General features: G+C 44.6%; 1 protein-coding gene across 2 annotated transcripts in view; it reads right to left on the bottom strand.

The window, feature by feature from the left end:
• PCGF6 (polycomb group ring finger 6) overlaps positions 1-21,053 on the bottom strand; it is a 94,525-nt gene that overhangs the window by 46,040 nt on the left and 27,432 nt on the right. For both annotated transcript variants that reach the window (XM_033941740.1, XM_033941739.1), the window contains exon 7: positions 3,071-3,098. In XM_033941740.1, coding sequence (XP_033797631.1) covers positions 3,071-3,098 — 28 coding nt within the window. The remainder of the gene's footprint in view (positions 1-3,070; positions 3,099-21,053) is intronic.

Raw genomic sequence — 21,053 nt, forward strand, 5'->3', positions numbered from 1 at the left:
CCACGCAGCTGGCTTCGTTCTCAACTGTTCGCCGAATGTGGCAACGTTTTTGATTCTTCCTCTATTTGACAGACAACGGGTTCCTGATGAAGGGACATTTCGAGTCTCCGACACCGGGCTTGGTTGCTATTCTCCTTGTTTGACTACAAACCAATGGACAAATTTTCAAGCTAAATCTGAGTTCCTCCTTTTTTTGGGGGGGAGTTGACTGGGGGGCTCTTTTAGCAGGACTTCCTGCTTTACTCAGGCACTTGTGTGATTGACTAATTTGTTTCATCACTGTTTAAGTCTCAACACTATTAATTACTTTGAGCACACGTGAGGTGTCCGGTGATACTGTGCTGGCAGAGGTTGGGGTTTTTTTTTTGTTTTAAGTTTTTTATTCATTTTTCATATAACAAGTGTACCACGTAAATTTATACAATTTCATTACGTACACACTTGATATTCCTTCATACATTACTATATATATAACGTATCATTATATAATCTTTTACTATAGTCTTGAAACAGTATCTAATATTTAATAAGTATACCAACTATTTCTCAATTATAAACCCATCCCCTCCCCTTCCTTTGGCAACTGCATATAATACAACAAGATATATTGAAAAATTATTGGTTAACCTGTGCCTTGCTGTGTAAAGCGCTGGAGAATTTTCTCCCTTTGCTGACCTCACACTGAGGACACCCCATTTCACATATTAATTTAACTATTGTCACAAACACTCCTCAGAGCAGAGCTCAGCTGTGACAAAACTTATGCTCTGGTGTGTCCCCTATGACCAGGGGTATCTTCAGGACTTTTGGTTGGCCCTAGGAAACTGCCTAGGCCTGGGAGAACACAAGGTAAGTACTGGCTTCAAGTCACCACACCTCAGACAGGGTTCTTCAAGAAAGAATAATGGATTTTATTCTGACCTTGGTGGTCCAAAAAGGTGTAACACAAAGGCAAATATCTGCAGCATTTCACAAATTCAGCTTCAGAACAAAATAAAGGTACTAAAGAAAACCAAATACAGTTTGTCTTGCTTGAGTTTTTGCACTCTGGTTCAGCAATGAATTTATACTGATATTCAAAACAAAAAACAAACTTCCCCTCCGCAGTATTTGTCTCAGAGGTATGAAAGATAACATTCCAGCAAACATATAAAGTCCAGATAATTCTTATAGCAGTAAAAGTTTTGTATTTAGTAAGGCAGCAAGCCACAGCACAGCTTTGCTCTGAGATTACTTTCACTGCAGCTACCTTTTGGAAGGCAGCATAGCTGTGGGAAATCAGGTGATTACACTACCAAGAAAACGGTAGCCACAGTAAGGTTTCAAAACAAAAACCCATTCATTCAATTCCCATGTTCTTTAGCTCCAAACTTTACTTTAGGAAAGACAGTTATCAGCATTCAGGTAAGAATACTTCTTATACCACAAATAATGATTAGCTCAAAGACAGGAAGTACATTCCTAAGGCATTTCTTACTCAGAAATAGAGAAAGGAAAAAAACATCAGCAGCTTCTCAGCTACTCACTGCCTTTCAGTTAGTGTCCATGAGTTCTATCTGTCTCTCTAGCATAGGGCAGCATCTTGCACTTCCATACCTTCCACACATTCAGGGATCTGGAAGTCTGAGGTGGGGAGGCTTTCTTCCACCTCCTGCATTGGCCAATCTGGAACCTCTGTCCTTCCTTCCTGGCTCCAAAGCTCTTGCGCTGCTTTGGGCTGCTGGAGTGACTCACCCTTGTCACTCTCTCCTCCCCCTGCTGTTTGCTTCAGCCTGCTTTTAATCAGTCCACAGCCAATCCCCTTCAGCCTGTAGAGGGGGATGGGCTTTGGTACTACTGCAGGCTTCTCTTGTTTGTACTGCCTGGGTTTCCTAGGCTCACCTAGTTTATCTTTGACTGCCCTTGCTGACTTATGAACAGCCTGCTGTTGCTGCCAGTCTGCCTGCCCCTGATCCAGATCACCACTGCTCTGGTCGCATGGGCAAGGGAGGTCAGACTCAAGTTGGTCACCAGAATTAACCTGGTCAGCTCGTCTGCACCGGATCCTATTAGGGACAAAACTAGTGCTGGTGCTAGGTTTGTCTCACTATTTAATTATTGATTTTCTCTCTCAAGTGCCTGCATATTCAGGTTGGTCCCCCTTTAAGAACCTATTGACTTTTACTGCTTTTTTGTAGTGACTAAAATATGCAGCAAAAATCACTGTTTTCTTGCATACAGAATGCTGCTGAAGGTCTCTCCAAACCTGAGGGAGGAAGGGAGAGCAAGGAATATTTGTGGGCTCTACTACTATTATTTCTACAGCATTACCAGATGTACACAGTGCTGTAGAGCAGTGGTTCCCAACTCTATCCTGGAGGACCACCAGGCCAGTCGGGTTTTCAGGATAGCCCTAATGAATATGCATGGAGCAGATTTGCATGTCTGGCACCTCCATTATATGCAGATCTCTCTCATGCATATTCATTAGGGCTATCCTCAAAACCTGACTGGCCTGGTAGTCCTTCAGGACAGGGTTGGGAACCACTGCTGTACAGCAGGGACTGTGTAACCTTTTGCTACACTGTACAGGAGTGTGTGTGAGAGTGTGTGAGTGTGTGTCTGTCTGTGTCTGTGTGTGTCTGTCTGTGTGCTCTAAAACGCTAAATGCTGAGTGTTTACTTTGGGGAGAGGAAAGGAAGTCATATAGGCAGTAAGGAAGGGGGCCAATTCAGCTTTAGTACCAACATAATGTATATGGAAAAAGGGGAAGAGCTCTCATCCCATGCCCCTCCCAAAGTATACCTAGCTATGTGCAGATAAAAAGCCTTGAGCTCCATCTCTCCTGTGTGACAACCTCATTTGTAGCAGGGACTGTCTAATCAAGACAGAAAAACAGGATGCTAGTGTAGGGGTTACAGATAGCAGGGGATGGTTAAGCTGCTGGTTGGGGTGATGAGCAGAGGGCAGTAGGGTGAAGAGCTGAAAGTATGGTACTTCCCCAGTGGAAAAGATAAAACCAAGAGTAAGAAGTAAACATAAAAATGGAAGTCATTATATTAAATATAAAATATCAAAATTAACATTTTACCTTAAAATTGCCAGTGCCTTCTTCAGCTCTGAAAGACCAGAAAATAAATATCTTTAATAAAATGCACTAATAAATCACCACCACCATTTAAAGTGCATCATTAAATATTAAGCAAATGGTATCAGACATCTCATTTTATTTACCACAAGCTATTTGGAATGAATATTTAATGCTCAACTGACTTAAGAGGATTTAATAGCGGTCGCTCCTACTTATTGATATTTACTGTAGTGATATTTCTCCAAACAAGACATTATTTTTGATATTGTACTGCAAAATCTTAAATAAGTCAAACAAAAAATTACAAATTAATTTATCTTTTACAATTCATTTTATTCACTGCATTTAGAGGTCCTTTTACTAAGCTGCGGTATAAAGTGGCTTTAGCATGGCCATTATGTGAGCACATACCAACGTCTATTTTGTAGGTGGTAAGAATCGCACGGTAATCCTAGGCTGATTAGTGTTTAAAGACCCATTCTCCACCCCTCCTAGACAAACCCACTCCATGCAGCATATTGGTGGCATGCACCGATCAGGACCTTACTGCAGGATGCTTGAGCATGTCCCACAGTAAGCCTTTTTAAACTGTGGTAAACACACACTAGCATTTACTGCAGAATGTACTGTATAAAAGTCAAAGCCTCAAAATTTACATAAGGCTGATGCCAGAAAGAAAGATAGTGAGTGGGCATTGCTGCTGCCTACTTCCAGGTATGGGGGCCAGGGAGGGCATGGTCCTGCTAGACCAGTGTTTCTCAATGCGGGTTACACGGTCTGGCTGCCAATTCCCACCCGTCCATAGAGGCTGCCACCCAGGATCTCGCCCCGATCTCTGCTACGCCATGCTGCCCCGCCCCGCCCCGAAGCTGACACAGTGCGACAACCTTGGAGTCGCACTCTCCTTTGGTCTTCAGCAGCTCTCTTTGCGGTGGGCAGTGCACGCAGCGATTCAGGTGCTGCACTTGACCCAAAAGCCTTCTCTCCAACGTCAGAGTTGACATCGGAGGGAAGCTTGTGGGTCAGCCACGTGCAGCGTGTGGGTAGTTGCTTGAGCCGTCTATTGTGGAGAGTGCTACTGGGGGCCGAGGACCAAAGGAGCAGTTCAGTTCAACAAGGGGGACAAATACTGGAAGGCAGGGAGGGGGAAAAGAATGAGACTGTTTATTGAGTTTTGATATGGTGGTGGAGAGGGAACAGAAGGGATGCAAGGTGGGGGAATATTGGACATAGTGATAGAGGGAGTGATGTGGCGAGGAGAGGGGTGGGGCTGGTAGGCAGTGGTAAAGCACAGTTACTTACCGTAACAGGTGTTATCCAGGGACAGCAGGCAGATATTCTTAACGCATGGGTGACGTCACCGACGGAGCCCCGGTACGGACCTTTTAACTAGAAAGTTCTAGTTGGCCGCACCGCGCATGCGCGAGTGCCTTCCCGCCCGACAGAGGAGTGCGTGGTCCCCAGTTAAGATAAGCCAGCTAAGAAGCCAACCCGGGGAGGTGGGTGGGACGTAAGAATATCTGCCTGCTGTCCCTGGATAACACCTGTTACGGTAAGTAACTGTGCTTTATCCCAGGACAAGCAGGCAGCATATTCTTAATGCATGGGTGACCTCCAAGCTAACAGAGAGGGAGGAGGGATGGTTGGCCATTAGGAAAATAAATTTTGTAGCACAGATTGGCTGAAGTGTCCATCCCGTCTGGAGAAGGCATCCAGACAGTAGTGAGTAGTGAACGTGTGAACTGAGGACCAAGTGGCAGCCTTGCAGATTTCCTCGATGGGTGTGGAACGGAGGAAAGCCACAGAAGCAGCCATAGCTCTGACCCTGTGGGCCGTGACAGCACCTTCCAGAAGAGACTGGCCCGAGCATAACAGAACGCAATACAGGCAGCAAGCCAGTTGGAAAGCGTCCGCTTAAAGACAGGACGACCTAGACGGTTAGGATCGAAGGTCAGAAAGAGCTGAGGGGACGAGCGGTGAGCCCTGGTACGGTCAAGGTAGTATGCAAGGGCACGCTTACAATCCAGCGTGTGCAACGCCTGTTCCTCAGGATGAGCATGGGGTTTAGGAAAAAAGACAGGCAACACAATGGACTGGTTGAGGTGAAAAGCCGAGACCACCTTGGGAAGGAATTTAGGATGGGTACGCAGAACCACCTTGTCATGGTGAAAAACAGTGAACGGTGGATCGGCGACCAGAGCATGCATCTCACTAACCCTCCTGGCAGAGGTGATGGCAATGAGGAAAAGCACCTTCCATGTTAGAAGTTTGAGCGAAGTGGTGGCAAGAGGCTCAAAAGGAGGTTTCATGAGGGCTGATAAAACCACATTCAGGTCCCAGACGACAGGAGGAGGCTTCAGAGGTGGTTTGACATTGAAGAGGCCTCTCATGAACCGGGAAACCAGTGGATGGGCCGTGAGAGGTTTTCCGAGGATAGGCTCATGAAACGCAGTGATGGCACTGAGGTGGACTCTGATTGAGGTAGACTTGAGGCCAGTGTCGGACAAAGAGAGCAAATAGTCCAGTACAGTTTCCACCGCCAATGAGGTGGGATCGTGATGATGCAGTAGACACCAAGAGGAGAACCTGGTCCACTTCTGATGGTAACATTGGAGGGTGGCCGGTTTCCTGGAGGCATCCAAAATGCGACGGACAGGCTGAGACAGATTCTCTGGAGAGGTCAGCCCGAGAGAAACCAAGCTGTCAGGTGAAGCGAAGACAGATTGGGATGTAGTAGAGACTGATGTTGCTGCGTAAGTAGAGTAGGAAACACAGGAAGAGGAATGGGCTCCCTGGAGCTGATCTGAAGCAGGAGGGAGAACCAGTGTTGGCGAGGCCACCGAGGAGCGATAAGAATCATGGTGGCCCTGTCCCTGCGGAGTTTGGATAACGTCCGCAACATCAGAGGTAGTGGAGGGAAGGCATAGAGGAACCGATCTGTCCAGTCGAGCAGGAATGCATCTGGGGTCAGACGATGAGGAGAGAAGAGTCTGGAACAGAGCTGGGGCAGCTGATGGTTGTGAGGCGCTGCAAAGAGGTCCACCTGCGGAGTGCCCCAGCGAGCAAAGATGGAGTGGAGGGTTGAAGGGTCCAGAGTCCACTCGTGAGGTTGAAGGATGCGGCTGAGATTGTCGGCCAGGGAGTCTGTTCGCCCTGGATATAGACAGCCTTGAGGAAGAGATTGCGGACCGTGGCCCAGGTCCAGATGCTGAGAGCCTCCTGACAAAGGAGGCGAGATCCGATGCCGCCTTGCTTGTTTATGTAGTACATGGCGACTTGATTGTCTGTGCACAGGAGAAGAACCTGAGGGTAGAGAAGGTGCTGGAAGGCCTTGAGAGCATAGAACATGGCTCTGAGTTCCAGGAAATTGATGTGATGTTGACGCTCCTGAGGGGTCCAGAGTCCCTGGGTGCGTAGATCTCCCAGGTGAGCTCCCCACGCATAGGGGGAAGCATCCATGGTTATGATCATGGAGTGAGGGGGTAGATGAAAGAGTAGACCCCTGGAAAGATTGGAGGAGTTCAACCACCATTGAAGAGATTGCTGAAGAGACGATGTCACAGAGATGGGATGAGAAAGAAGATCCGTGGTCTGTGACCATTGGTTGGCAAGAGTCCATTGAGGTGTTCTGAGGTGGAGTCGCGCCAGAGGAAGCACATGGACTGTCGAGGCCATGTGGCCCAGGAGGACCATCATCTGTCGGGCTGGAATGGAGTGATGAAGGAGCACCTGACGACAGAGGTGGAGCAGGGTCCGTTGACGGTCGGAGGGGAGAAACGCCCTCATTAGTGTGGTGTCGAGAACTGCTCCAATGAACTGAAGTCGCTGTGTGGGAAGCAGGTGCGACTTGGGGTAGTTGATCTCGAACCCCAGGAGATGGAGGAAAGAGATGGTGTGATGAGTGGCCTGCAGCACAAGTGGAGACGTAGGTGCTTTCACCAACCAATCGTCCAAGTAGGGGAACACCTGGAGGATGGGAGACCTGAGGAAGGCCGCCACCACAATAAGGCACTTGGTGAACACCCTGGGCGATGAAGCGAGGCCAAAAGGTAGCACTTTGTACTGATAGTGACAGTGCTGTATCTGAAACCGTAGGTAGCGACGTGAAGTTGGATTGATTGGGATGTGAGTGTAGGCCTCTTTGAGGTCCAGGGAACATAGCCAGTCGTGCTGAGAGAGAAGAGGGTAAAGCATGGCAAGGGAGAGCATTCTGAACTTCTCCTTGACCAGACACTTGTTGAGGTCCCTGAGATCGAGGATGGGACGGAGGTCTCCTGTCTTTTTGGGAACCAGGAAGTACCGGGAGTAGAATCCTTGACCCCTTTGGTCCGGAGGCACCTCTTCGATGGCATTGAGAAGAAGGAGAGAGTGGACCTCCCTCAGGAGGAGGGGGGTTTGGGAGGAGTGAGAAGCAGACTCTACGGGAGGATTGTCTGGTGGAAGAGTCTGGAAGTTGAGAGAGTAGCCGTGGCGAATGATGTTGAGGACCCATTGGTCTGATGTGATGACCTCCCAACGGCTGAGGAAGATTTGGAGGCGACCTCCGATAGGCTGAGGAAGAGGCAATGATGGTGGGAGACTGGCTATGCCCTGGAGGAATAAGTCAAAAGGGCTGAGATGGTTTTGACGGAGGGAGAGGCTTGGCAGGTTGGTGAGACTGTGAGCGAGCCTGAGATTGATGCTGTTGACGAGGTCGGCGAGGCTGCTGTTGAGGCGGGTTGAGAGGTCTGGCCGAGAACCTGCGCTGGTAGGAAGACTGCTGTCTGTAGGGGCGAGCAGGTGGAGTCTTCTTTTTAGTTTGATCAGAGTGTCCCACCTGGTCTCATGTGCTGAGAGCTTCTGGGTTGTTGAGTCCAGGGACTCTCCGAAGAGTTCATCACCCAGACAAGGTGCGTTCGCCAGGCGGTCCTGGTGGTTAATGTCTAGGTCAGAGACTCTCAGCCATGCCAAACGGCGCATGGCCACTGCCATGGCAGATGCGCGAGAGGTCAGCTCAAATGAGTCGTAGATGGAGCGAACCATAAATTTCCTGAGTTGGAGGAGGCTAGAAATATGTTGCTGGAAAAGAGGTACCTTACGTTCAGGAAGATATTTCTGTAAGGAGGAGAGCTGTTGCACCAGATGCTTCATGTAGAAGGAGAAGTGGAAGGTGTAGTTGTTGGCTCTATTGGCTAACATGGCATTTTGGAAAAGGCGCTTACCAAATTTATCCATGGTTTTTCCCTCTCTGCCAGGAGGGGTGGAGGCATATACACTGGAACCCTGAGATTTTTTCAAAGTAGATTCCACCAGGAGGGACTCGTGGGGCAATTGAGGTTTGTCAAACCCTGGGATTGGAATAACCCGGTACAAGCTATCCAATTTACGAGGGGCTCCAGGAACAGTGAGGGGAGCCTCCCAGTTTTTATAGAAAGTTTCCCGTAAGATGTCGTGGACGGGCAACTTCAGAAATTCTTTGGGAGGTTGCTCAAAGTCTAGGGCATCGAGGAAAGCCTGAGACTTTTTAGAGTCGGACTCTAAGGGAATGGAAAGAGCTGCTGACATCTCCCTAAGGAATTTGGAGAAAGAGGATTGCTCTGGTTTTGAGACGGTGTCGGTCATGGAGGGTTCTTCGTCGGTTGACGAAGCGTCCTCCTCGGTACCGTGAGGGGAGTCTTCCCACAAGTCCGGGTCCCTAATGTCGGGGTGCATACGTTTGGACATCAGTGTGGAGGGCTCGGCATGGCGGGTCTTTGAGAGAGATTTGCCTGAGCGCACCGAGGCGGTACCGGGTGAGGAAGACCGATGTCGTTCCTGGGACCAGACAAGGTCGGCAGCAGCACGGGTATGCACTGTAGGTGTTTCTGCCAAGAGCACCGGCATGAAGGTATTAATCGGTACTGAGGGGGGGTCGACACCGATGGGACAGTGCGAGGCTCAGACCGGTCCTGTACCGGAAGGTGCGGTGCCAGCAACGCCGGCAACAGTTGCTGGAGCTGTTGTTGCAGCTGCTCCTGTAACTGTGTTTGGAGTATGGCCGCGATGCGGTCATCCAGGGGAGGCATCGGTACCGCTTTTTTCTTCTTCGGTACCATAGGTGCCGCTCTACGCTCCGGCGATGAGGAGGCCGATGATGAGGCACTCACCGAGATCGGGGCAGAGCGTTTGCGGGGCCGGTGCGGTGCCGGGAGGGCCGGTGTCGCAACCGTGGCAGGAGGGCGCTCAAGGGAAGTGGGAGGCTTCTTAGCCGGCTTACCTGGGCCCAACGACCCCGAGGAAGGGTCCGGTGGTGTCGGTTCCATGGCAGATCCGGTACCAAACAAAATATTTTGCTGGATCTGCCTATTTTTCAAAGTACGCTTTTTAAGCATAGCACAGCGGGTGCAGGTGTCAGCCCGATGCTCTGGACCCAAGCACTGGAGGCACCAATTGTGCGGGTCGGTGAGGGAGATCAGGCGTGCACATCGCTGGCACTTCTTAAAGCCCGGTTGAGGGGGCATGAAGGGAAACACGGCCTCCGCAAAATCAAAGCCGTAGGCCTGTATGGTGGCAACAGGCCCCGCGGGGCCAGCCCGAAAAAATAAAGAAAACTCGACGAGTTGTTTTTTTTTTTTTTTTAAAGAAAAGTAACGGGATCCGAATAGGAAAAAACCTGAAAAAATGAAAAAAGTACACGAGCGGGAAGGCAGAAAATAGTTTTTCAACGGCTGTTGAAAACACATGCGTCTTCTTCGCTCCGCGGAAACGAAGAAACTGGGGACCACGCACTCCTCCGTCGGGCGGGAAGGCACTCGCGCATGTGCGGTGTGGCCAACTAGAACTTTCTAGTTAAAAAGGTCCGTACCGGGGCTCCGTCGGTGACGTCACCCATGCGTTAAGAATATGCTGCCTGCTTGTCCTGGGATAAAAATATGCTACATATGATTCAGGGGATGAGAGAAGGAGAAATGTTAGATGTGGCAGTAGAGGGAGTGGGAGAGATGCATCCTGGATGTTTAATTAGCATTCTCCCCCCTTTTTTATATCAGGAGTTTCAATGGATCATTTTGTGCTAAAAGAAAGTTCCTCTGCTGCCAGAGAAAGCTCTCGGAGCAATGAGCAACTTGAAGGGTCAGATGAGCCATCTTCATCCAGAACAACAAAAAGCACTTAAATGTGTCACCGCCACCAAAAATGAGAAAATATGATATGTATTTATCGTATGGATTTGCCTCAAACCAAAGCATTCCTTCATTACCTCTGTGCGTGATATGTGGTGAAACATTATCGAACCATTCAATGAAGCCTTCTTTATTAGGCTTTATTAAGAGACGCCTCTCTACTTAACATCCTGAAGTAAAGAACAAATCAGCCCATTTCTTTAAGAGAAAATGGGAAAGCATGACAAAGGCAAGTATTGCTATGAAATCTTATTCCACAACATCTAGCCAGGCTCTCTAAGCATCCTTTGAAATTGCACACATGGTGGCAAAAGCAAAGAAACCTCACACCATTGCTGAAAATCTCTCATCATTCCAGCTGCAATTAAATAGCAGAAATGATGTTTGGAAAACCAGAAGTTGACAAAACTTAAAAAAAATTCCACACTCTGATTATACCATCAGCAGAAGACTTGATGACATGAGAGAAGATATAGTAACGCAAATATCAAAGAAAATAATCTTGCAAAAACAGACAGCAAAAAGTTTGCTCTACAGACAGATGAATCTACAGATATCTCAAATTGTGCCCAGTTAATAATTTTTGTCTGGTACATTGATGATGAAGGTGAGGAAGGGATTACTGAAGAAATATTTGGTTGTAAAGAACTGGACACAACAACAACAGGTAATGACATCTTTAATGGGTTAAATAGACACATTTTAGAAAATGGATTGTCCTGGGAGTGGTGCGTGTCTGTGTGCAGATGGAGCAGTATCAATGGTGGGCCGAAAGAGCGGCCTTAAATCCTTCCATAAAGTGGAATCACTGTATTATTCATCGGCAAACATTTGCATCAAAACGATTCAGCAGAGATTTAAATGATGTTCTTGATGTTGCTGTGAAAACTGTCAACTTTAAAAAGGCAGGAGTTTTAAATTCACATCTCTTCCAGGCACTGTGCAGTGACAAGGGAGCTGATCATATTACAGTTCTGCTTCACACAGAAGTTCGCTGGCTATCACGTGGACAGCTTCTGAATCGTCTCTTTAAGTTAAGGAATGAAGTAATGGCTTTCCTGAGTGATGTGAAAAGTGAACTGTTAAGCAATTTTGTAGACGAACAGTGGATTTGTAAACTTGCTTATCTTAGTGACATGTTTGACAAAATCAATGACCTGAACCTACAACTGCAGGGGTTTTGTACAAACATTTTCACATTGCAAGATAAGGTGACAGCTTTCAAGAAAACAGTGTTTTGGAAAACCAGGGCTTTATCTGGAAACTTCAATTCTTTCCCACAGCTCACAGAATTCTGTAAAGAAAACAACCTCTCTTTGGCTGATAGTGTTAAAAACACCATTAGTGAGCACTTCACAAATCTGGAATTAAATTTTGAACATTATTTGCCAAGTACTAATGAAAGAAAAGATATGCAGAAACTTTGGATTCTGAATCCTTTTGGCGACCATGCTATTAAAGTAGCAGAGATTCCAGATGAAGCAAAATAACGACTGTTTGAACTTTTGCCTGACTGTACAATGAAACAGTGCAAAATGAGGGCCTGAGAAATAGTGCAGCATTTTCGCAGATGCAGAAAAGGGAATACCCACAGCTAAGAAAAATGGCTGTTACAGAACACAGCTTCTCTCATTTAACAGCTCTCAAATCTAAAATAAGAAACTGCTTGTGTCCAGAAAGTGACCCGATTGTGGGAATCAGTACATTGAAACCAAGATTCAAAATGCTTATTTCATCCAAACAAGCCTAGGTCTCCCATTAAAACTGTAAGAACAAACGTGGGGGGGGGAGTAGGGGGGGCGTGGCTTTGGAGCGAACGAAGATGGCTGGGTGATGGAGTAGCTCCACGAAGTCAAGCTATTTAACAGATAATATAGCCGGGAAAAATTTTAAAAATCACTTTGAAATAGTGGATCTGAGGTAAAACCAGAGGACATAATTTGAGGTTGAGGGGTGGTAGATTCAGGGGCAATGTTAGGAAATTCTACTTTACGGAGAGGGTGGTGGATGCCTGGAATGCGCTCCCGAGAGAGGTGGTGGAGAGTAAAACTGTGACTGAGTTCAAAGAAGCGTGGGATGAACACAGAGGATTTAGAATCAGAAAATAATATTAAATATTGAACTAGGCCAGTAACTGGGCAGACTTGCACGGTCTGTGTCTGTGTATGGCCGTTTGGTGGAGGATGGGCTGGGGAGGGCTTCAATGGCTGGGAGGGTGTAGATGGGCTGGAGTGGGTCTTGACGGAGATTTTGGCAGTTGGAACTCAGGTACAGTACCGGGTAGAGCTTTGGATTCTCGCCCAGAAATAGCTAAGAAGGAAAAAAAAAAAAAAATTTAAATTGAATCAGGTTGGGCAGACTGGATGGACCATTCGGGTCTTTATCTGCCGTCATCTACTATGTTACTATGTTAGAAATGGCTTCGGGTAAACAAAATAAAAATTCAGCAGCGGGTAATGGCTCAGGAAGTGTGAAGCGGTCGAAACTAGATGCGGCATCTCCGCTGTCAGTTCCGTTGCCGCCAGAAGATATAGAAAATAAAGATATAATGAAAGAAATTCAGGCAGTAAAGGAAATAGTTTTAGAGTGCGCAAAGAATATAAAAGAAGTTAAGGAAGAAGTAGTGTGTTTATCAAACAAACTGCAAGTTATGGAGTTAAAAGTGGACCATATAGAGAAACGAGTTGAAAGGTGTGAGGAAGAAATTGTACAACATAAGGAACATAGTAAAGAAATTGAAGCATTGAAAAGGGAGCTGGAAGATTTGTCTAATCATGAGAGAAGGAGCAATTTAAGGGTGCTTGGAATTCCGGAGGGAATTGAAAAGTCTGATCCGATTGGTTTTTTACTTAATTTTCTGCCAAAGGTGCTCCCGATTCAAAACAAGTTTCCGTTGGAAAGCGAAAGAGCGCACAGGGTCCCAACGAGATTGTCAAACAGTCAAAAAGGTCCGCGTCCACTGATATTTAAGTTACTTAGATACCAGCAGGTAGCTGAAATAATTAAACTGGCTAAAGACAACAAAAACTTAAAGTGTCAGGACTCCAAGATTTACATCGTTCCTGACTTTGCCAGGGCAACGGCTCAAAAAATAAAGCAGTTATTAGATCTGAGACCGCAGCTGAGGAGTTTGGGAGCCCGATATGGTCTAATATACCCGGCAACTATGCGGGTCACTTATAAGAATAAAACTTTAAATTCTGAAACCGCAGCAAAACTCAAAGAATTTCTGGACCAGTGTGAATCACCTATGGCTACTTAGAAGTGATCTGGATGAATATAATTTTTCTTGGTTGTAATATTTGTTTTGTTTTAAAGATTTATATGTCTTATAAAGTTAATAAGATTCTGATGGCATGGCTGCAGTTGGATTTGAAATACATTCCACATTCTATTTTGTCACGAGGTCAATTGGAATGTAGCCTGAATGGATATAAGAGTTATAGTACTGCAGACCTTTTATATTGCAGAAGTTAACTCTATTGTTTGAACTGACTTGCTGTTTGAAGATGCAGACTGAGGAAAAGTTGGATGTTTATGCAAAATATTACATTACATTACATTACATTAGGGATTTCTATTCCGCCTGTGCCTTGCGGTTCTAGGCGGATTACAATAAAGATGATATCTGGACATTTCCAGTAGAATTACATTACAGGAGAAGAGTAGATTACAAGTAACAGTGAAGAGTTACAATACATTCAATATCGCAGCAGATAGACATAGCCACGGATTTACAATAAGGAAGATTTCTGGGCATTTCCCGTAGAATTCCATTACAGGAGAAGTGTTAATTACAGGTAATAGTGAAGAATTACAGTACATTCAATATCACAGGAGATGTTACCTAGCAACTGAGTCAATTTACAACTGGTGGAGAGTAAGAATTACAATATATTCTAGATTACAAAAGATGTTCCATGAGATGAGTCAAGTTTCTTCAGATGGAGAGTAGCATCATATGCCTATAAGTGGAGGTGTATTTATTGTTTTGATGATTGCATGATGTTGGTTAATTAATGTTGATGATATGGACAGTAGGGGTGTTTAGTTTGGGTTGGATAAAGAGATTCTGTTCCCAATGGAATTGGTTGGGAACTCATTAGATGGCGGTTTAGATTGATGGGAGATATTTTTTGAACAGTAGTGTTTTTATTTCTTTTCGGAACTCTTTTATGTCTGTAATTTCGATCAGTAATTTTGAGATGTCGGAGTCAATATTAGCTGCCTGTGTCCCTAGTAGGTTGTCATAAAGTTTCTTACGTCTAGTACCGTTGAGAGGAGGGTAGGTGAAAAGGTTCTGTGTTCTCCTTCTTCTGGATAAGAGATAGTAGTGAAAGCGGTTGTTTAGGTAGCTGGGTGCCGCGCCGTGGGTTACTTTGAATAGGAGACAGTAGAGTTTGAATTGTATTCTTGCTTTTATTGGTAGCCAAAATAGTTGGAATAAGATAATTTATGTGTACTAACTACTGAGATTGAGAATGTATAATCTGCAAGCAAGAGGACATTAATTAGTGTGGATCTGCAAGCAAGATGGGATTTGGAAGGTGACTTTATATGCCTTACAACTTTTCATTTTAAGAAGATGAAGTTTGCTGTAATATATGGATTAAGACATTGCATTTGAAAATCCATTAATGCAGCAGTGGATCTAATATAGCTGTTTTTGTTACAAGTTGGACTGGCCTTATATTAAAAAATAGTTGTTTAGCCCGTTACATTAACAGGTGCTAGCAGCCCTTCTCCCTTACTTTTACCTCCTCCCTGTCCAGCCGCACCCTCACCCATTCCCTGCTCCCCCTATATAGCAGTAGCCCTTCTCCTTTTATCTCCCCCTGTTCAGCATCACCCCATTTCCAGCTCCCCATATCCAGCAGTAGCTCTTCTCCTTTGCAGGAGCCCTTCTCCCTTCCTTTTACCTCCCCCCCCCTGTCTAGCAGCACCTCTTCCCTGCTTCACCTATCCAGCAGTAGGCCTCCCTTCCTGTTACCTCCCCCCCTGTCCAGAATCACCTCTTCCCTGCTCCTCCTGTACTGCAGCACCCCCTTACCTGCTCCCCCTGTCCAGTCCGGTGATCTCCAGCCATCAGGCTGGCTCCTGCAGGGAGTCTAGTTCCTGTCCGGTCCCCGCCAGGCATGCGAGCCTGCTCCGCCCCCTCCCGACCTGCCAGGAGTATTTGAATTAGATCCGACGGTTCCTGTTGAGGGAAGCACTCCTCACCGGACTCAGCGGTGAACTCCAGCCATCGGGCCGACATCCGCCTTGTTTTGTTGTTTTTTTTTAGTTGAAAGACGCGGCGGTGGCTCCTCTCATGATCCCCACCTGCGTCGGAAGTCCAACGCAGGCGGGGATCGTGAGAGGAGCCACCGCCGTGTCTTTCAAAGAATCGTAAGCCGCGCATGCGCACTTCCTATGTGTTGCTACAGCTCACAGAAAACCGGCACACACTTAAGAAGTGCGCATGCGCGGCTTACCATTTTATTATATTAGATGACAGATATGTAGTGGTGTATAAAAATGAACAGAGATTATGCATGTATGATACAGCTGATCTTTGTCTGACACCGCAGGTCTGAAACCATCCTATATAATAAAAGGCTAACTCGCGCATGCGCACTCCTATTTGCGTGTTCCGTGCGCTGTAGGTCTGTGGCCGACGGAGTGCGCATGCGCGCGAATACGTCACCACCCGATTGCCTCCACAAGCCGGACCGCAGCCAGACGACGATCTCCGTTCCTCCTGCCGCCGCCGATCTCCGTTCCTCCTTTGCCGCCCACCCCCTTCTCTTCCCGCGGGCCCTAATGGCGATTCCAGCAGCATGTGCATCAGTCTTCACACGCTGCTTCGGGCCCTTCTACTGCCCTGATTTGCTCTGCCGCATCTCTGATGATGTCATCAGGGACGTGCCTGAGTAAATCAGGGCAGTAGAAGGACCCGAAGCAGCGTGTGGAGACTGATACACACACTGCTGGAATCACCACGTTTGTAGTCCGGACCGCGGGAAAGGAAAGGGGGGGTAGAGGAAACGCTAATGCTGCTGCACAGGGAACGCAGCCAGATGGACCGCGGGAAGGGAAAGGGGGTGGGGGGAAGGAGGGCTTCGAGGGAGCCGGCTGTCGGCGGAGGGCATAAGCGGGCCCAGGACGGACTTGCTCCAGCTCTACAATCCTGTCCCTTAAACTCCCTGGCCGCCTAAGTTATTTTAATTTGAAATCTGCCGCCGTCGCCGCGACTCCTCTCTCATCTTCCAACATAATATAAGTGCAGCTCATGAGAGGAGCTGCGGCGGCAGTTTTGAAAACGGCTCCCTTAGTTCTTTGCTGGATTTTTTTTTTAAGTTTAAAACTGCCACCGTGGCTCCTCTCACGATTCCAGCCTGTGTCAGAGAAGGCTTCCGACGCAGGCGGGATCGTGAGAGGAGCCGCGTCGGCATCTTTAAACTTAAAACAAAATCCAGCAAAGAACTAAGGGAGTCGTTTTATGTGCATGCTGCTACGAAGGAACAGGTGAGGGGGAGGGAAATGCTGATGCTGATGCACAGGGAGCAGGCAGGCATGGCAGGCAAGCAGGGGGAGAGGGAAAGGGGCTGCTTTGGGGGTAGGGGTGTGCTGGGGCACACAGCAATCATGGGCAGGGGATCACAGAGCAGGCAGGCATGGCTCAACAAGGGGAGAGGGAAAGGGGGCTGCTTTGGGGTGAGGGGTTTGCTGGGCCAGACAGCAATCATAGGGGGCAAAAAGAAGGGGGCCACGGAGCAGGCAGGCATAGCACAAAAGGGGGCAGGGGCATTGGGAAACGGGGCTGCTTTGGGGGGAAGGGTGTGCTGGGGGCACACACCAATCATGGCGGGGAAGAGAAGGGGGCCACAGAGAGATAGGCAGGCATGGCGCAATGGAGAAATACAGGCAGGCAGGGCGCAAGGCAGGGACACAGACAGAAAAAATGACAGACAGACAGCATCCAAGCACAGAGAGAGAAAGGAAAAAAAAAACAGTCGTCTACTCTAGCACCCGTTGGACAGGGGGAGAACGAAAGAGATGCTGATGGACAGGGGGGTTGAAGAAAAAGGAACGGAGGACTAATGTTGGACAGGGGGAGAAGGAAAGAGGTGCTGCTGGACAGGGGGGAGGTAAAACAAAGGGAGAAGGGCTGCTGCTGCATAAGGAGAGCAGTTAAGGGGTGGTGGTGGACACAGGGGAGGTAAAAGGAAGGGAAAATGGACAGGGGGAGCAGGCATGGGGTGGTGATGGACAGCCAAGGAAAAAGAAAGGCAGAATGAAAAAAGCGGCTAAGGAGAGAGAAAGAAATAAAGACAGACACACATACATATGTTCTAGCACCCGTTAATGTAACGGGCTTAAAGACTAGTGACTACTATAAATCTGTATGCAAAACAGTTTGAAGAAGATAATTTATGTGTACTAACTACTGGGATTGAGAATGTATAATCTGCAAGCAAGAGGACATTAATTAATGTGGATCTGCAAGCAAGATGGGATTTGGAATGTGACTCTATATGCCTTACAACTTTTCATTTCAAGAAGATGAAGTTTGCTGTAATATATGGATTAAGACGTTGCATTTGAAAATCCATTAATGCAGCAGTGGATCTAATATAGTGGTTTTTGCTACAAGTTGGTCTGGCTTTATATTAAAAAATGATATGTGGTGGTGTATAAAAATGAACAGAGATTATGCATGTAGGATACGGCTGATCTTTGTCTGACACCACAGGTCTGAAACCATGACCACTATAATTCTTTTTGGCAAAAATTGAATGATGAAAGAAAAGTTTGGATATTACAGTATAAGGCATAGGATCTAAGAGGATGTTGAAAATGAATTGAAAGTTAGAATGATAGCAGCTATGCTATTATGGAAAATTTATTGTGGAATTTTATGAGAGCTGTGCTGAATGGATAAATTTTGTTTGTTTTTGAAAATTTTATTGAATTTTTGAAAGAAATAGGTTAAGAATGATGATTACAGTATATATTCAATAATACTTAAATGTGTCAAAAGACTTAAGGTTTTGAGATGTAATTTGTCCTAGAAAGTGGATATGATATGGAAGGTTATAATTTTAAAAGTTTATTTATTTATTTACAATGATATCTTATTTGTAAAGAATGAGTAGGAAAGTGATGGTTTATAGAGGAAAAAAATATATATATATACAATTAACATAACATGAAAAAAAAAAAGTAGGAGGTAATTCTTGATAAAGAAGTCTTGTTTAATATGTGATTTTTATTTAATATTATAATGCTTTGGCTAATGGTTTAATGATTATAAATATAGCTTGTGGGGAGTTTATCTGTTGCCTAGTCAAGGTGTGCGTTTCAAAGCTGGCAATTAATTTAAGGGAGGGATGGGAGGGGGTAGGGATTAAAGGTATTGGGGGGGTATAGGGGAGGGGGTGGGGGTATAATAATACTTTTAATAAGGGGAAAAGAGGATATAATATTGATGTGATGAATATTTTGGATTATTGTTTTGATTTACTGCAATGACTCTAAAGATCTTTTCACTAAATGTTAATGGTCTCAACCATCCGATAAAAAGGAAAAAAGCATTGCTATATTTAAAAAAACAGAATGCGGATGTCTATTTCATACAGGAGACTCACCTTAATGGAGATGAATCAAAAAAGTTAATTGGTAATTGGGTGAAGGATTGTTTTTTTGCACCTGTGGTGGGGAAAAAAGCTGGTGTAGCTATTTTAATTAACAAAAAATGTTCAGCAGGATTTAATATGGTGGCTGCAGATAAATTAGGAAGGTGGGTGCATGTGAACATGAATATGGGCAATAATAGTGTGGCGCTGTTTAATGTGTATGTCCCTAATTCGAATCAAATTGATTATTTTAAAACTCTACAACCAATAGTTTTACCACTGGCTGCTAATAATTTGATAGTAGCAGGAGATTTTAATGCTGTTGTGGACCCTTTATTGGATAAAAAACCTAGTAAAATTTTAAAATCTTTAGGGTTGGATAATTTTATAAATTCTTGTAGTTTAAAAGATATTTGGAGAATTCTTCATTTTAATGATCGAGATTTTTCGTTTTATTCGCATGTTCATAAATCTTTTTCTAGAACTGATTATATTTTTGTTTCTGATGGGTTAGTACAAGATATTACTCAAGCTTCTATAGAACCAATAATTTTATCAGATCATGGTAGTGTGTGGATTACTTTAAATCTTAATGACCCAGACAATGTTAGGCCTGTCTGGAGATTTAATAAGGAAAAAGCAAATCTCCCAAGCCCCAAAACAGAAACTGTTAGCTCCCATTGTTCGGGTTTTCTTTAGATTCAGTTGGAGATTTAATAATGCATTGCTTGCATATCCAAAATTTTGTGAAGAATCTCAATCAAAAATTGATGAATATTTTCAAAATAATAATACAGAGGAAATGCCTTTAGAAATAATATGGGACGCTTTTAAGGCAACAATGAGAGGGCAAATTATATCATTTTCAGCCTACTCTAAAAAACAATTAAATAAGCAATTTACTGAATTAGAACAAGAAATAAAATATTTAGAGTCAAAATTGATTAAAAAATGGGAGAATTCTACGTTACAAACTTTATTAAAAGTAAAATATAAATATAATGAGATTTCTTCTAAATTGGCTAAAAAAATATTCTGTGTCAGCAAGCTTTGTATTATGGTAGTTCAAATAAGGCGGGAAGATTATTGGCTAATTATCTTAAAGTGAAAAAAAGAAAGATGAAAATGAATGCAATAAAAGATGAAAATGGTGATACTCATTTTCAAATTGGTCCTATTTTAAAACAGTTTTTAAATTATTATAAAAACCTATATTCTTCTGAGTCTTATTTAGATAAAGAAAAAGATGGTCTAGAGTTTTTAAACATTATTGAAGGTCCGAAGATTCCTGATCATATAAAAAGAAGTTTGGAAAATCCAATATCATTACAAGAATTACAAACAGCATTTAAGTCTCTTAGAGTGGGGACCGCTCCAGGTGGTGATGGTTTTACGGTAGAGTTTTATAAAGCATTTCAAAATACTCTGTTACCTTATTTATTAAATTTATATCAGAATCAACTAAAGAAAGTTTGTATATCAGGCACTATGGCAGAATCATTAACTATTGTTTTGCCAAAGCCAAATAAAGATCCCATGTTGGTTTCAAATTACAGGCCTATATCCTTGATAAATGTGGATGGTAAATTATTAGCCAAACTTTTGGCTATACGTTTGGCAAAAGCTCTTCCTTACATAATTGGTATGCACCAAACAGGGTTTGTTGCTCAGAGACACTCTTCTAATAATACCAGATTGGCATTGCAAATGTTATATTTAACAAAAGAAATTGGAGATCCGGCTTTTTCTGTGTCTCTATATGCAGAGAAAGCTTTTGATCGTGTGGAATGGACATTTATGTATCAGGCCATGGAATGGTTTGGTATTGGTTCGGGATTTTTACAAATGATTCAAACTCTGTATAGCTCTCCTGTTGCTAGATTATATATTAATAATAATTTTTCTGATTGTTTTAAGTTGCAAAGGGGAGTTAGACAGGGTTGTCCTCTATCTCCTTTACTTTTTGATATAGTGCTTGAACACTTATTATTAGCAATTCAACAGAAGAAGGAGATACAGGGTATACCGCGTTCTGGTAGAGAGTATAAAGTATCTGCATATGCGGATGATATATTACTTCATTTGAGAAATCCTGAAATAACCATTCCAAGTTTATTGGATCTGATTGAAAAATTTGGAAAGTTTTCAGGATATAAAATAAATTGGTCTAAATCAGAAGTTCTTCCTTTGAATGTGCATTGCACAAAAGGATTATTTGAATCATTC

Source organism: Geotrypetes seraphini, chromosome 4, assembly GCF_902459505.1.
Source record: "Geotrypetes seraphini chromosome 4, aGeoSer1.1, whole genome shotgun sequence".
Classification (NCBI taxonomy): domain Eukaryota; kingdom Metazoa; phylum Chordata; class Amphibia; order Gymnophiona; family Dermophiidae; genus Geotrypetes; species Geotrypetes seraphini.